The following is a 15,006-nucleotide window of genomic DNA, read 5'->3' as shown; positions in this document are numbered from 1 at the left end:
TTAGTCTATGACATTTTCAATATATCAAAGCATTAGTCTTATATAATAATTTTTAATAAAGATGCTGTTGAATGTCCTGGTGAGGGCAGGAGGCTTGTAGAGCAAAGGCAAGGCCATCCTACTATGAGGAAAAGAGGCAAGTCTCTAGCCACTAAAATGATTCCTGTGCCAGTTTCATGTAGTAATACCAGTTTCGAGTAATAATCTCTGCTAGTTATCATGTAGTAAGACTAAGCAGAAATCAGTTCAAACACTATTTCACAGTGATTAAGAGCTCGAGCTTTGGATTCAAACATACATGGGTTTGATTTCTGGTCTATCGCATGGATCACTTAACCTCTCTAGATTTCTTCATCTGTAAAATAAGGATGATGCCACCTATCCCATAAAATGGGATTTTTGAAAAGCACACAACACAATATCTAGCACACAGTATATGCTCAGTAACTGGCAAGGAGGAGGAAGAGGATATATATTTGGGAAGCACTGAGATTAGTTGTCCATCCAAGGCTTTTCCCTGCCCTCTCTGTATACTCTAGACTCCTGTACCTTTCAAGTACCAGGAAAATATAGATAAAGGAAAATGTCACTGCCCTAAGACTGTTACTATCTTCAAATTCTAAATGGCCTTATGTTTACTATTAAAGCAAATTAGATGCCTTGTCTTGCCAACATATTCTTGACTAGTATCTAAGGCTTTTTATTGTTCCATAATTCATACTGCCTGAAATACACATTACAATGAAGAGAAAATTTTAAGTCATGATTTCTGAAATCAAGTGTTTAGGTTCTTGATAACATTGTACTTAATCTCATAAAAGATAAAAAAGTAAATGTTAAAAACCTCACAAATCTTATCTAAAATTACATACATATTTCCCTCCTTTCACCTGACAACTTGGCTAAATAACAGAAGAAAACTTTTGAAATATATAGTGCTCAATAAAGAAAAGTTAGTTTAGAGAAAATGGTATTTACTATCAGAAGCAAAAAACATGACAATTTAGTCCAAAGGTAGTCAGTTTAGTGGAAATATCAACTGTTTTTCAATATTTAGTAGCTCTCTAAATTTACAAACAACTGCACTGGCATCTTTTAATACAACTGTATTATTTTCTCCTTAAGAAAACTTGGACACGGGTGCCTGGGTGGCTCAGATGGTTAAGTGTCTGCCTTCAACTCAGGTCATAATCCCAGGGTCCTGGGATTGAGTCCCGCATCGGGCTCCCTGCTCCACAGGAAGCCTGCTTCTCCCTCTCCCACTCCCCCTGCTTGTGTTCCCTCTCTCCTTGTGTCTCTCTCTGTCAAATAAATAAATAAAATCTTAAAAAAAAAAGAAAGAAAGAAAACTCGGACACTCTTAATGATGTAATTAAATACTTTGTTCTTACTAGGTGCAATACACCCACAGACTTGGAAAAAAATGGTTTCCCCCTCCCCATTCTCTCTATTAATGGGGGAAAAAGCTTGATTCATTTTTTTATTCCTTTGGCAAATATTTATTAAGCTATAAGAGTGAATAGATGAGGTCCCAGTTCTCTTTGAGCATACAGTCTGTAGAAAAATAATAGTGAACATTTGTTGAGCATTAGCCATGAGCCGAGCACTATGCTACATACCCTTCATACATTTATCTTACTGGGGTTCCAGCCCAAACTCCACCTCTAACTAACTGGTCATGCAAATTTGGGAAGTTCACTTAATTTCTTAAAATTTGCTTCCTCAAACATAAAACAAGACTAGATGAACTCTTAAGACCCATTAAAAGCCGGGGCGCCTGGGTGGCTCAGTTGGTTAAGCGACTGCCTTCGGCTCAGGTCATGAACCTGGAGTCCCTGGATCAAGTCCCGCATTGGGCTCCCTGCTCGGCAGGGAGCCTGCTTCTGCCTCTGACCCTCCCCCCTCTCATGTGCTCTCTCTCTCTCTCATTCTCTCTGTCTCAAATAAATAAATAAAATCTTAAAAAAAAAAAAAGACCCATTAAAAGTCTAAAATTTGGTGATTCTATAAAAACTGCTATCTGACAACCATATTCTCAGGAATTGGGACCAGCCAGTATAGAGTTCCCTCATTACACAGAATTTTCCATCAAGATATAAATGAGGATGTAAGAACTCTTCTAACAATATAGAACACTACATCCAGTGTTCCTTAGGTGTACTTTCTTCCCCACCCCAAATTATTCCACTGCTTAATCCCAAGCCATATCCAATTCATAGATGGAAGAACATAGCATAATACAATCGTGAGTTATAGAGAATACTGAAGCTCTGCCATGATGTGGAAAGACAGTCACCCTAACCCCAGTCAGCTTGCATTTTACATCCAGGGAAGAAGATTAAATAATCAATATTTAATTACTTAATCTCTTTAGAATATGTAAAATATATTCTGGCAGTAACATTTTGTTTGTTCTTTGTTGTAACTTTAATACACAGTGAACCACAGAGTAAAATATAGTCAGAATCTAAATATAAAATCTTCTTCCTATACACCTTCTTTCTATTTGGATTTGATAGCTAACTGTGTTTAAGACTATGTTTGTAGTAGGCAAATGGCTGACAGTCTCTTAGCATAATGATATGGGAAATAGTGGTTGAAAATGTCTAAGAAGGGAGAGTATAGTTAATATAGATAAATAAGGTGAAACCAATGCAAAAGTTAGTGAGCCTAATGATTTTTTTATTTGAGTTTTTTAAAATTCCAGTATAGTTAACATACAGTTTTTTTAATTAGCTTCAGGTATATAATACAGTGATTCAACAATTCTACATATTACTCAGTGCTTATCAAGATTAGCCTAATGATTTTTAAAGCAAATTTCCACATTTGCATCATCATTAATTAACTTTTCCATTATACTCTGAAATGCATATTTAAGTTATTCCAAGTTCAAAAGGCAGCATGAAATTCTATGCATTTTGACTTTTGGAATTGTCTTGTTACAGTGCTAAAAATAAAGATTTTATCAGCTCATGACAAAGGGTCTCATGCCGAGGTCAATGTGAAGATAAAAAAAGTCTTAAAATCTACCAAATTGAAAATTTTACGAGGAAAACGAACATTATATCCAGAATCGTGGACTAACAGAGGCTGCACTTGTCCAATCCTCAATCCTGGTAAGCATTAGACTTTTCTAGCTTAATAACTATTTTGTCTCTGCTGATTTGCTCCTTGTCTTAACATTCTCTAAACCACAACTGAAATAAACTCACCAAGAGTATCTCTCCTTTTCACCATCTGAATTCTGGGGACAATCCAAATGGAAGTCTTTGAACTGACATCAAAAAATTATTTCTCTTCCACATGTTCTATAAAAGTAAAATATTTTAAAATCCAGCAATATAATATTTTCTGCCCTAAAAGAGAAGTCTCAGCTTGGTTCCAGGTACCAGTAGCATAGAAAACAATTTCGTAAATTTGGATGCCACTAACACTTCATCTGAAAGCTAGGTCCTATTATGGTGCCCTGGGTAGAACTTGCTCCCAAAGGAAATTCGAATGCAAAAATTCCATCTGTGCAAATAATATTGAATTCATTTTTTACAATTGCATGAGAAGCATCTGTGTCTCCTGGATAGAAAACAACTCTCAAATTCTCATCATCTTGTTTTTCATTAAATGATCATTCTGGTTTCAAATTAGAAACAGCAGAAATTAAAACAACAACAACAACAAAACCACTACAGAATCTTAGAGAAACTTGAAATTAAGGGAAATTTGCATCTTCAAATGTAATTACGGTAGAAGAGCCAAGCGAGTAAGCATGGGATTCTTACCTTTATAATCTACAAGTACACTTTCATACTGTGTCATATGCTACTTACTTCTGTCTCCTTCATTAAATTTGAGGATGGGATTTAGATTTTTGATCATAGCATCTCTAGTACCTACCATTAGTACCTAAATAATAACACAGTACCCAGATAGTAAGTTCTATTAAAACAAACATATTTTGGGGTGGATCAGTTGGTTAAGCATTTGCCTATGATCCTGGATCCCAGGATTGAGCCCACATCGGGGTCCTTCTCCCTCTGCCTGCAGCTCCCCCTGCTTGTGCTTGCTCTCTCTCTCTCTGTCTCTCTCGCCCTCTCTCTGACAAATAAATAAATAAAATCTTTAAAAAAAACCTTATTTTTTTAAATCCTCTGTATTTCCCACATTATGTACTTGCCATCTGTTTCTTAATTGCACTGCTAATACAGGTGCATAATTTATGTTCTGGATCTAATTCCTTTCAAATAAAAGTCCAGGAAACCTCAGTTATGTTCTTAAGAAGTCACTGTAGTCTTTGACTAATAGCGAAGAGAAACAGATAACTGAGTGACAAAGAAAAAGGGAAACTCTCAATGAAATATTCCCCCAACCTAAACAATCTAAAATATAAAACTCTTGACTTTTTGACTATTGACTGATCTCTTATATCCTTTTATGCCCTTTTAATATTTTATTTAAATTCATTTAAATTTTAATAAGGAAAAGAAGACATTTTAGATAATAAATAAATATGTTTCCGAAGGACAAATGAAGTAATCAGAATCTTAGATTTTGAACACAGGGAAATGAAGAGTCCTTAATTTAAGTTCTATTTCCCAATAATCTGTGTGTAGAGGCTCTTCCTATAAGCACTTTCTATTATCTTAGCAAAAGAAAAAATAATCTGCCTAGTTTTTTAGTTAAGACATTAAAAAAAAAAAAGAAAAGCTTTGGGCATCTGAGCCACCCTCCAGGAAGTGAACTATACTTCCTCATCAGGTTTCTGCCAGAGTCAAAGAATCAACTGAGTTCATCACAATTGAAAACATAAGTGCAATTATTCAAAGAATTCTTAAAAACATGTTTACTCGCTTTGAAGAAAAGACTGGAACCTGCCAAAGCAAAACCAGACACTCTTTCATTTCACTTTGTTTTTCCATTTTTACAAGTTCAAAAGCTAAGGCCAAAGAAAGCTGATAAGAAAATTTGGAAACCTTACACACCAACTAGCTTCCTCTGCTACTTTTTGAAAAGGAACAGTCTAATTGACAACCCTGCAAATTCATTCATTCCTACATTCATACATACATTTACTCATTCATCAACCAATTTAGGATATCAAGACTAGCACTAAAGTATTATATTTTCTTTCTCTATGGAAATAAAATAAACTTTGTGCCCTCAAACATGTAGTAAAGTAGATGTCAAAAGCAAAAAATAGGAAAGTAAAAAGTAAATGCTAGTAAGTGATACAACAGATAACATTATTTTCCACGCTAATTTTTGGCATGATGCTGCTCCATAATTAATGAATTTATTCAGTATCATTTCTATTAGTTCAGTGTATATTCATACTTTAAATTAATGGCAAACTCCTATAGTATTTGTTCTCTTGATAGTTTCAAAGTAAATTCATTTAAAATACTAAACTTAACAATGAAGTTTCCTAAAAATTATTTATTGTATTTTTATATGAGGATTTTGTTACTTTAGGTATAATACAAACAATATCAAGACCATTGTATTTTAATTAGTCCACTAATTAAATATTGGGATTCTTTTTCATGCAGATGCTAAGGTTACTCTTTAAATAATTTAAATACCTTATAACCCTTCTTACATTTGTGCTCTCTGGTGTTAAAGTCTCTACCATTATTATCCCTTTTTCTCTCTCTCTTTTTTTTTTTTGAAAACACCATCATAACTATGTTTAAGTTTAGGGCTGATTTCTTTTAATAATATTTTATTTATTTTTATTTTTATTTTTATTTATTTATTTATTTATTTAAAAGATTTTATTTATTTGAGAGAGAGAGAGAGAATGAGAGAGAGAGCATGAGGCGGGGAGGGTCAGAGGGAGAAGCAGACTCCCCGCCGAGCAGGGAGCCTGATGTGGGACTCAATCCCGGGATTCCAGAATCATGACCTGAGACGAAGGCAGTCGCTTAACCAACTGAGCCACCCAGGTGCCCCCTTTTAATAATATTTTAAATAACTCCTTTATTATAGAAGCTATCACATATACATTATAAAAATTTAGAGGAAAATTTAAAATTTCAATTTCTTACCTCCAGAGATCCTCTCTGTTAACAGCTTAATGCAAATCTTTCAAGGTCTTTCTCTGTGCATGTACGTATTATATTTTTTAACCAAAATAAAATCATAATATGCTCCATTCTGTAACCTACTTTAGTTAGTGATCATTGCCTTCAATTATAGTTTATTTTCATATACTTTAATACTCAGACCATATTCCAATTTCCTAACTGGTCCCAAAATGTCCTTTAGAACTGGTTTGTCCTTGTCAGTGTTCAATCCAGGATCACACATTATATTTAGTTTTTAAGTCTCTCAAGTCTCTCTTATTCAAGCACAGTTCCTTTTTTAATTGTTGTTGAAAAATTATTAGTGTTGAAGAATCCAGGCCAAGTGTCCTGTAGATTATCTTACCTTCTATATTTGACTGGTTGGTTCCTTGTCATGTCATTTAGCTTGTCCCTCTACCTCCTATGTTTCTTGTAATCTCTAAAAAAATCTTGATAGATTCAAGATAAACATTTTGATTAGAATCCACTAGAGATATTGCTGGGTATGTACTTCATGTTAAATCATATCAGAAGACACAAAAGACCTGGATAACCCACCATCAGGGTTGCTAAACTTGACCCTTGGGTTAGAGTGATGACAGCCTGATCTCTCCATTGGGCAGTTTTGTTTTCCCTTTTGAGATTAGAAAGTAATGAGTGTAGTGTTATTTAGTCATGATACAAATATCCAGTTTCCCACTGACCATTGATTTGATGATGTTACCACCAACTGGTAATCCTTCCTGAATCAATAATTTCATTAGAGCTTAAGAAACGATGTTTTTCTGATTTCCCTCATTTACTAGTTGACATTCTTCTGTAAGGGGACTTTCTCTTTCAAGCTGGGCTATAGGTTACCATTCAATATAGTTCCTATTTAAAGGCAGGGTAAATGCTAAATTCTTTCCTTATAATTCCCAAAGTGCTTACCTTTCAAAGTAAGTAATGGTCTTAACAGCTGCTTCAAAAGATGACAAACCAATTTTTTTCTGGATTTTTCTTTTTTGAGTATCATTTTGGAATTACGGATTTTTATTGATTCAGTATGTTTCAATAGATACAATCATTATGTTCCTTGGTGCTCCAATTATCACAACTTTAACACGTTGTAACCCTTTTTTGCTAGCTCCCATGTCCTTTTACAATGACCCCCATTAATCTTTGAGAGCTTCCTCGATTTTTAGCACAATAAGATGTCCCCTGCTACATTGTATCTTCCTGTCCTGGACCTGCAATAGCATTTCTGCAAGAAGCCTGGTTTTATTTTGTTTTGTTTTTAGCGAGATCTGTTTAATTAGAGAGCACAGTATGTCTACTATAGGTGTTCATTGCTACTGGAATGCCTTTTTTTTTTTTAGATCATTTCAGTGGATGAACAAAAAATATATATAATATAGTAATATGTTTTATTTTTATTTTATTAATATATATTAATTTATATATATACATATAAACCCATGAGTTTAAATTGATATTTTCAGGTTAATTTTAACATCTACTATTTTTTCTTAAGTTTTAAAATATATGTCTCTTTATCTTGGAAAGTTCTCCTTTATAAACATAATTACTTATTTGCTCTGTCCTATAATATTAAAGAAAATTGTTTCAAAATACCAATATTGATAGTATTACAAACACCTACTGAAGGAGATTAACATAATTCCTTTTTTTGATGTATAGGTAATGAGACTGTCCTTTCATTTCTGTACGTCAACCAAAATTTTTTATTTGAAGCCTGAAAAGAATTTTGAATTACAAAGGTCTGGTGAAGTCTCATCTTTTTTTTTTTTTTAATATGACAAACAAACATCCTATATTCCAAGAACACATTTACTTTCTATAGGAGATATGTGTCACTTTGTATCATTCATAACTTTTTTTCTCCTCTTATCTCACTTTTTTTTATTATGTTATGTTAATCACCATACATTACATCATTAGTTTTTGATGTAGTGTTCCATGATTCATTGTTTGCATATAAAACCCAGTGCTCCATGCAGAACGTGCCCTCTTTAATACCCATTACCAGGCTAACCCATCCCCCACCCCCCTCCCCTTTAGAACCTTCAGTTTGTTTCTCAGCGTCCATAGTCTCTCATGGTTCGTCTCCCCCCTCCAATTTACCCCCGTTCATTTTTCCCTTCCTACTATCATCTTTTTTTTTTTTTAACATATAATGTATTATTTGTTTCAGAGGTACAGTTCTGTGATTCATCAGTCTTATACAATTCACAGCGCTCACCATAGCACATACCCTCCCCAATGTCTATCACCCAGCCACCCCATCCCTCCCACCCCCCACCACTCCATAACTCATAACTCTCTTCCAATATGCTTTTCCAAATGGTTGTCTCACTTTTATAAAAATCCTCCTTAATATGCACTACCATACATAGTGAGTCTCCAAGAAATACTAATTTATAGCAGTATGCTAAGTACCCACAGAATCCTTACTTCTTTACCATAGAAGGTAGTATAACATAAAGTAAAAGTTCTACAGCTAGACAGACCTGAGCTTGAGTCAGAGTGCTGCTATTCACTGGGAGACACTGAACAAGTTTTGTAATCTTGCTGAGCCTTAGTTTCCTTATTTGTAAAACAAGAAAACAAAATACCTACTTCATAGGGTTATTTTCAAGATTAAATGAAATAATACACGTAAGCCACTTAACACATAGTAAATGTTTTAAGTACCAGCTATCACTGCCTGGGACTCCCTATTTCAACTATGAATATATAAAACCAGGAACCGTGCATATAAAACCACCAAAGTCACATCTCCTCCCCCACTTCAATAAATTATGATACTATATAGCCCCTAACTTTGTTCTCTTTTAGGTTTGGAGTACCTTGTGGCAGGACATGAAGATGTAAGAACAGGCAAACTAGTCGTGAATATGAAAAGTTTTGTCCAGCACTGGAAGCCATCCCTTGGGAGAAAAGTCATGGATATTTTAAAAAGAAAGTGCAAGTAGCAACAAAGGTATATAGCACATAATGGCACTTCTCTATGTAGAAAACATAAGCTTAATGGAAAGGAGACCTCAAAAACAAAACTGGAATTTTTTAAGTGCCAAAATATATAGAAATATTCCAATGCATGGGCCTAGTCTAACCTGTCTCTTTGGGGGCCATGTTTAAATACAGTTTGTTTCATAAAGACAAATGAAAAATCCTACCCTGATAACTGCCTCCTATGGGACTGATTCTGTAATTCGTAACTATTCAGAGTATTTTTAATAGCAGTATGATATTTAGCAGTAATCCATTAAGAGGAGTACATCTAACAAGGACTCCTTCCAGCTTCAGATATGTTACTTATATTTGTGCTACTTAAAGTAATTAAGGAGATTTTAAGGACTCCCCAACCCTACTATCAAAAAAAGGTTTTTCTTAAAAAAGAGCCTGCCTTTGTGTGATGTGTGTGAACTTTGGTCTATGGAGTGTTAAATGGAAGCTCTCCACATGTATATACTATTTCCTTGTATAAAGCACTTTACTACCTACCACTTGTGTTGGGAAAGTTTGAAGACCATGGTTGACAGAAAGAAAAATAAAGGGCGTGTAAGAAAACCTACTGAAACAGAAGCACTGCCACCACGTGTGGACAAAAGGAAGTTGTACGTGTTAGCTCTGAACACTTGGAGAAAACCTAAAAGGAGAACATGTTTGCATATGAAGTCTCAGCTTCAGGCTAGAGGTTAGATTCCACAGATACCAGCCATGATGAAAAATTTTAAAAAACTAAACAAAATGAGACTTTAAAATAAGAGGAAGAAGAACTCTTAAGAGTAGAAATATGCTTGGATGAAAAGGAAATGGACTTTAAATTTTTAAAAGCTCATTTATTTGCAATGCACTTGTATACACGGCAGAAATTACTGTAGACACAGAATTTGTTTTATTTTTGTGTTTAGTATTTAAACCTGAATGTTGGAACAGTTTCCTCCTTATCTTTATTAACAGTATATGGCCATTATATTTACTCATTTTTTTGACACAGTGTATGTGATAGTTCTCCAAACTACAGTTTTCATTATTACTCATCTTCTGTACCCATGCACAACCACAAGACATACAGTTTCTTCTGTACTTGAATATACAAAACATAAACCACAGTGCCATAAGATTAACTTCACATACAGAACATATTTTTTTTCCTGAGGTCCTGTGGACTTGCAAAATATATATATATATATATATTGCTCTGTTAATTTTTTATATTTCATATATGTAATAAAGGAATATGATTTCCTGATTTTTGTCTCATTTCCTGGTCAGCTCTGCTAAAGATTACTTTGTCTTAATGAGGGAACTCAAATCTAATTCTTTAAATTAAGAAAATCAAAGAAGGGCCTGGTATTTCTACTCTTTTACTCTGGGGTGTGGGGATAGATTGGAAGCTAATTCAGATGGGATTAGTTTCTGTAGCCTTTGGACGTGAACTTTTATCAGATGAAGTGCATTCTTATACTACATTTACTTGTTAAAAAGCAATGAAAGTTCACTGTTGAAAATACAGAAAACGGGGGCACCTGGGTGGCGCAGTTGGTTAGGCATCTGACTCTTGGTTTTGGCCAGGTCGTGATCTCAGGGTCGTGAGATTGAGCCCCACATCAGGCTCCAGGTTTATCAGAGAGTCTGCTTGAGATTCTCTCTCCCTCTCCCTCTGCCCCTCCCATTTGTGCTTGCTCTCTCTAAAATAAAGAAATAAATCTTAAAAGAAGAAGAAGAAAATACAGAAAACCATATCAGGAAAAAAAAAAAGACCTACATTTAAACCATCCTGTGATGACAGCTGTTAGCATTTTAGTGCCCAGGCTGCTAGACTGCTTTCTACACATATACATACCTTTTATAGAATTGGAATTCTACTATACATACTCTCATGAAATCTGCTTTTATAACCTGTAGCATGTCTTATCTTTTCCTATCTTATCCTGGTAGGTGGAATGCCATTTAGTAGGGTATGATTTACAAGCAACTTATCAAACATGTTGGTAAGTATATCACATCAAGAAAAATATTTTAAATACATCAAATATAGAATTTTCTCAACTTTCAGAATTGCCAAGGGGCCTTGTTTTCCATTTCACTTTATTTAAAATAACTATTGCCCGGTGTGCCTGGGTGGCTCAGTCGTTAAGCATCTGCCTTCGGCTCAGGTCGTGGTCCCAGGGTCCTGGGATCGAGCCCCACATCAGGCTCCCTGCTCTGTGGGAAGCCTGCTTCTCCCTCTCCCACTCCCCCTGCTTGTGTTCCCTCTCTCTCGCTGTGTCTCTCTCTGTCAGATAAATAAATAAAATCTTTAAAAAAAATAAAATAAAAATAACTTGCCCATTAAAAAGAATACAAATAATGTCTACTTCTTAAGAGTAGAAAAATGTACATAATATATTAAATTTAAAAAATTGCAGAATACATATAGTAATAACACCTGCCCCAAAACACATTTATAATATAAAAAGTGATCTAAAAGGCCCGAAAGATAGACACATCATAGCAGTATTTACCCCTGTAAGGGAAAGAAGGAGGGAGATTTTCACTTTTTATTTTGCATATATTTATATTGCTTGGCATTCTTTCATTGATCATGTACTACTTTTGTAATTTATTTTTTTAACAATTAAAATTTAATCAATTGTTTGTAAAGTCTGTTCAAGCAAAGTTATAACTAAAAGTTTAATTTTAACTAGTTTGCCAAATTACTGGGCCCCTAATGGGTCTTCCCGTTCCTTCTTTTTTTTTTTAAGATTTTATTTATTTGACAGAAAGAGACACAGCGAGAGAGGGAACACAAGCAGGGGGAGTGGGAGAGGGAGAAGCAGGCTTCCCGCCAAGCAGGGAGCCCGATGTGGGGCTCAATCCCAGGACCCTGGGATCATGACCTGAGGCAAAAGCAGACGCTTAACAACTGAGCCACCCAGGCTCAGTCCTTTTTAACTGGAATCTTCTTCCTTAGGTGCTCTTTCAAAACCTTCTCTGGCAACATTAAAAAAAAAAAAAAATCATTGTTATAACTGTTTCTTAATATCTTCATTCTTAAATCACCTGAAGCCCTTCAACTGCAGTTTTAATTCCTTATGAGCATCATTTGGCTTCCAAAGTAGAAAAAAAAGAAACCTATGTTCCCCACCCGTCAAAGTATGAGCAAGCCACCTCAAGGCCCCCTTCCCATTCCATTATTTCATTGCTCTGCCACACTTCCTATCTACACTTTCTCCTCCTTGGCATCTTGCAAAATAACGATCACAGTACCAAGGCAACAGAGTCAAAGAAAAATTCCATCTATGGCTTCACCTCCTTCGAGAGCTATTAGGAAAGTCTCTGCCCCCAGAGCATTACTCCCAGTACCATTGGGCTTTATTAGTCAGCAGATCAGTTGCATAATGTCCACATACCTACCCATATAATTTGCCTGAGGTCAACTCAGTCTATGCCCTCTTATTACATCACTTTCCCCACAGAGGAATGTTACTAATATTTAGTATGTGATGCAATGGAAATTCTCAATAATAGGATAATCTTTTAATAGTGTCCACCAAATGAGGTCAAATCTGTGGGGATGTGACCACGAGTCCAAAAAGCAGTGTCCTTCTGGCTATATTAAACAGAAAGCAAGGCTCGTTATGGGTAAACATAGTTCTTTGGGATACTTGGGTTCTTGCAGAACAAATCCTTTTCTAAAGGATCAGAGACTTATCAACTCTGAAGGGTGGGAAAAGGGACCTTGAAAATTCCTTGTGCGGCCCTGTCCTGTGGCCACTCCCCTGGAATGCCTGAGAACAAGGAGCGTGAGCACTGCCTGGGTATTGAGGAGTTTTGTCAGAGGCCCCGGGACTGAATTGCTTTTGTGTTCATTGTTTCAGTGATAAGCAGTCCCCTAACCTAACTTTACCAAAGAGCCAAAGTTACTCATGACTTATTTCCCACAGTTTGGAAGGAAAATATTTATGAACAACCTCAATTTTGCAAGGGAGATTGATATGATAAAAATGGAATAGAAGTAAAGAGGTGTGCCTTGCATGACTGATGTTATTTTAAGTCTCTCAGAGAATGATTTGTCTGAGAATACTTTTTGAAAAATGATGCCCTTTACCTTGCTTTCCTACACTTTTGCCAAAGGGATTTAAACATCTCTCTACTTTTTTGAGCATTACTGGCTGTGTTTGACACCTACAATATTTTAAATGACAAATTCCCAGATTTACTATTAGTCAATTCACATATGCTGAATAACAAAAAAAGCGGAATGTTAGTCATGAGAAAGAAGGAAAGATGCCCTGGACCAAATAGTTATTTCCAGAATTGAGATGCACGTTCTGTTAAGGGAGGGTTTTCATACATGCTGAATACATCTCTGGTTTCTTAATATGTAGTCACAGGCAGATTAGCAATGAATTAATTTATAAATCCAAAAATATCCCAAGGTATACTAGAAGTGATCAAATCATAGTGCACTTAACTCAATAAAGGGGTGAACAGCCGCCAGGCAGGGAACCTTGCTTCCCAGAAAGAAAAATAACTACCATGCAAATTCTCACAGTATGAGCAAATTGGTCTGCCCAGAAATTCCCTGGACACCTTCTTCCCTCTCAGGATACCACTAAGGATTTCAAGCTTAGCAAATAAAAAATACCACAGATTATAACACCAAAAGCAATAGATAATTGAGAGTTTACTTCAAGGTGGTACTTTTCTAAGTGCTTTCTGTGTGTTATTCCCATTTGATCCTCCTAAGCACCCCTGAAGTGTGTGCTATTATTATCTGTATTTCCCAAATAAGGAAACTGAGGCACAGGGACATTAACTAAATTGTCCAGGGACACTCAGCTTATAATTGTGGAGCCTGGATTTAAACCCAAGAATTCTACTGCCCAGAGTTCATATTTCCACCACTAAAAGGGGATTCTGGCCTTTAGAAAGGAATTCATGGGAGGTGATACCAACGCATTAGCTGTTTCTTTTAGATTATAGCTGAAGAAAGAACACTGAAAGCATTTCTCTCAGTTCTCCTCCATACGCCAGCTTATAATATATCCCATTATTCTACCCTGCAATTACATAATTTTCTACTGACTTTCTCATTTTTACATTGCCATTAGGATAATACTGTTTACCATAATTTATGCCAAAATGAACTAGTAAGAGTCCGTTTTTTTTACCTTTGCTGTTCTCCTCTTGGTCTGGCATTCTGAGATCTATTTAGGCATAAGGTCTGCATGTGCATTTATCAATACCAACCCTGAATAAGCTGCTGTGAAATTCAACAGCATTCCAAGTCAATTCTCTCAGCTCCGACTTTTGCTGTGTGGAGTAATTCTGCTTACAAGATGAATGAGAAGAAATTATACCAGAGAGAGACGAGGAAACAGAAAAAAAATAGAGAATGTAGGCACTTTGTCAACCAAGGAAAGAAAGCAAGGGGCAGGACAAAAGGCATAAAGATATAAGAGAATAGGGGCATGGGACTGGCTTAGTCAGTGGAGCATGTAACACTTGATCTTGGGGTTATGGGTTCAAGTCCCAAGTTGTGTGTAGAGATTACTTAAAAATAAGATATTTTTTAAAATATATTAAAAAATATATAAGAATAAAGGAAAGCAACAGCTGGGATAGGAACCAGGGGGTCTGTTCTAGTAACAATACGCAAAATATTTCAAAGTAGAATATATTCAGTTAACCAATTCTTCCATTGCTAGATACCATGATTTAGGAGAGATAGTTCTGAATATTTACTACAAAATTTTTCCATCCAAGTCTCTTGCTGTTAGTTTTGTTTGAGGAGACAGAAAAGCGAAAGATAATAAAGCAACAGAGAAATCTTAGGTAATTGTAATTAGGAAATTAGGAAACCATTAGTTTTATCACACATTGAAACAGAATTTTAAATTTATCTTTTACCAAGCAAATAGTCCACAAAATATTTAATGTCAGTAAGCAT

The 15,006-nt window shown here is 35.4% G+C and overlaps 1 protein-coding gene across 10 annotated transcripts in view; it reads left to right on the top strand.

Annotated features, from left to right (window-relative positions):
- NTN4 (netrin 4) overlaps positions 1-15,006 on the top strand; it is a 137,449-nt gene that overhangs the window by 99,760 nt on the left and 22,683 nt on the right. For 3 of the 10 annotated variants that reach the window (XM_081822217.1, XM_081822215.1, XM_081822216.1), the window contains exons 9-10: positions 2,949-3,119; positions 11,010-11,062. In XM_081822217.1, coding sequence (XP_081678343.1) covers positions 2,949-3,119; positions 11,010-11,035 — 197 coding nt within the window. In that variant the 3' untranslated portion in view covers positions 11,036-11,062. Of the gene's footprint in view, positions 1-2,948; positions 3,120-8,900; positions 10,321-11,009; positions 11,063-15,006 lie in introns of those variants that run through there. The other 7 variants (XM_081822211.1, XM_081822213.1, XM_081822214.1 and 4 more) reach the window with 4 other exon arrangements.

This window comes from Leptonychotes weddellii, chromosome 5, assembly GCF_054177405.1.
Source record: "Leptonychotes weddellii isolate Sample4059 chromosome 5, ASM5417740v2, whole genome shotgun sequence".
Taxonomy (NCBI): domain Eukaryota; kingdom Metazoa; phylum Chordata; class Mammalia; order Carnivora; family Phocidae; genus Leptonychotes; species Leptonychotes weddellii.
Note: the sequence above shows the minus strand (reverse complement) of the source record. Positions and strands in the feature narration are given on the sequence as shown.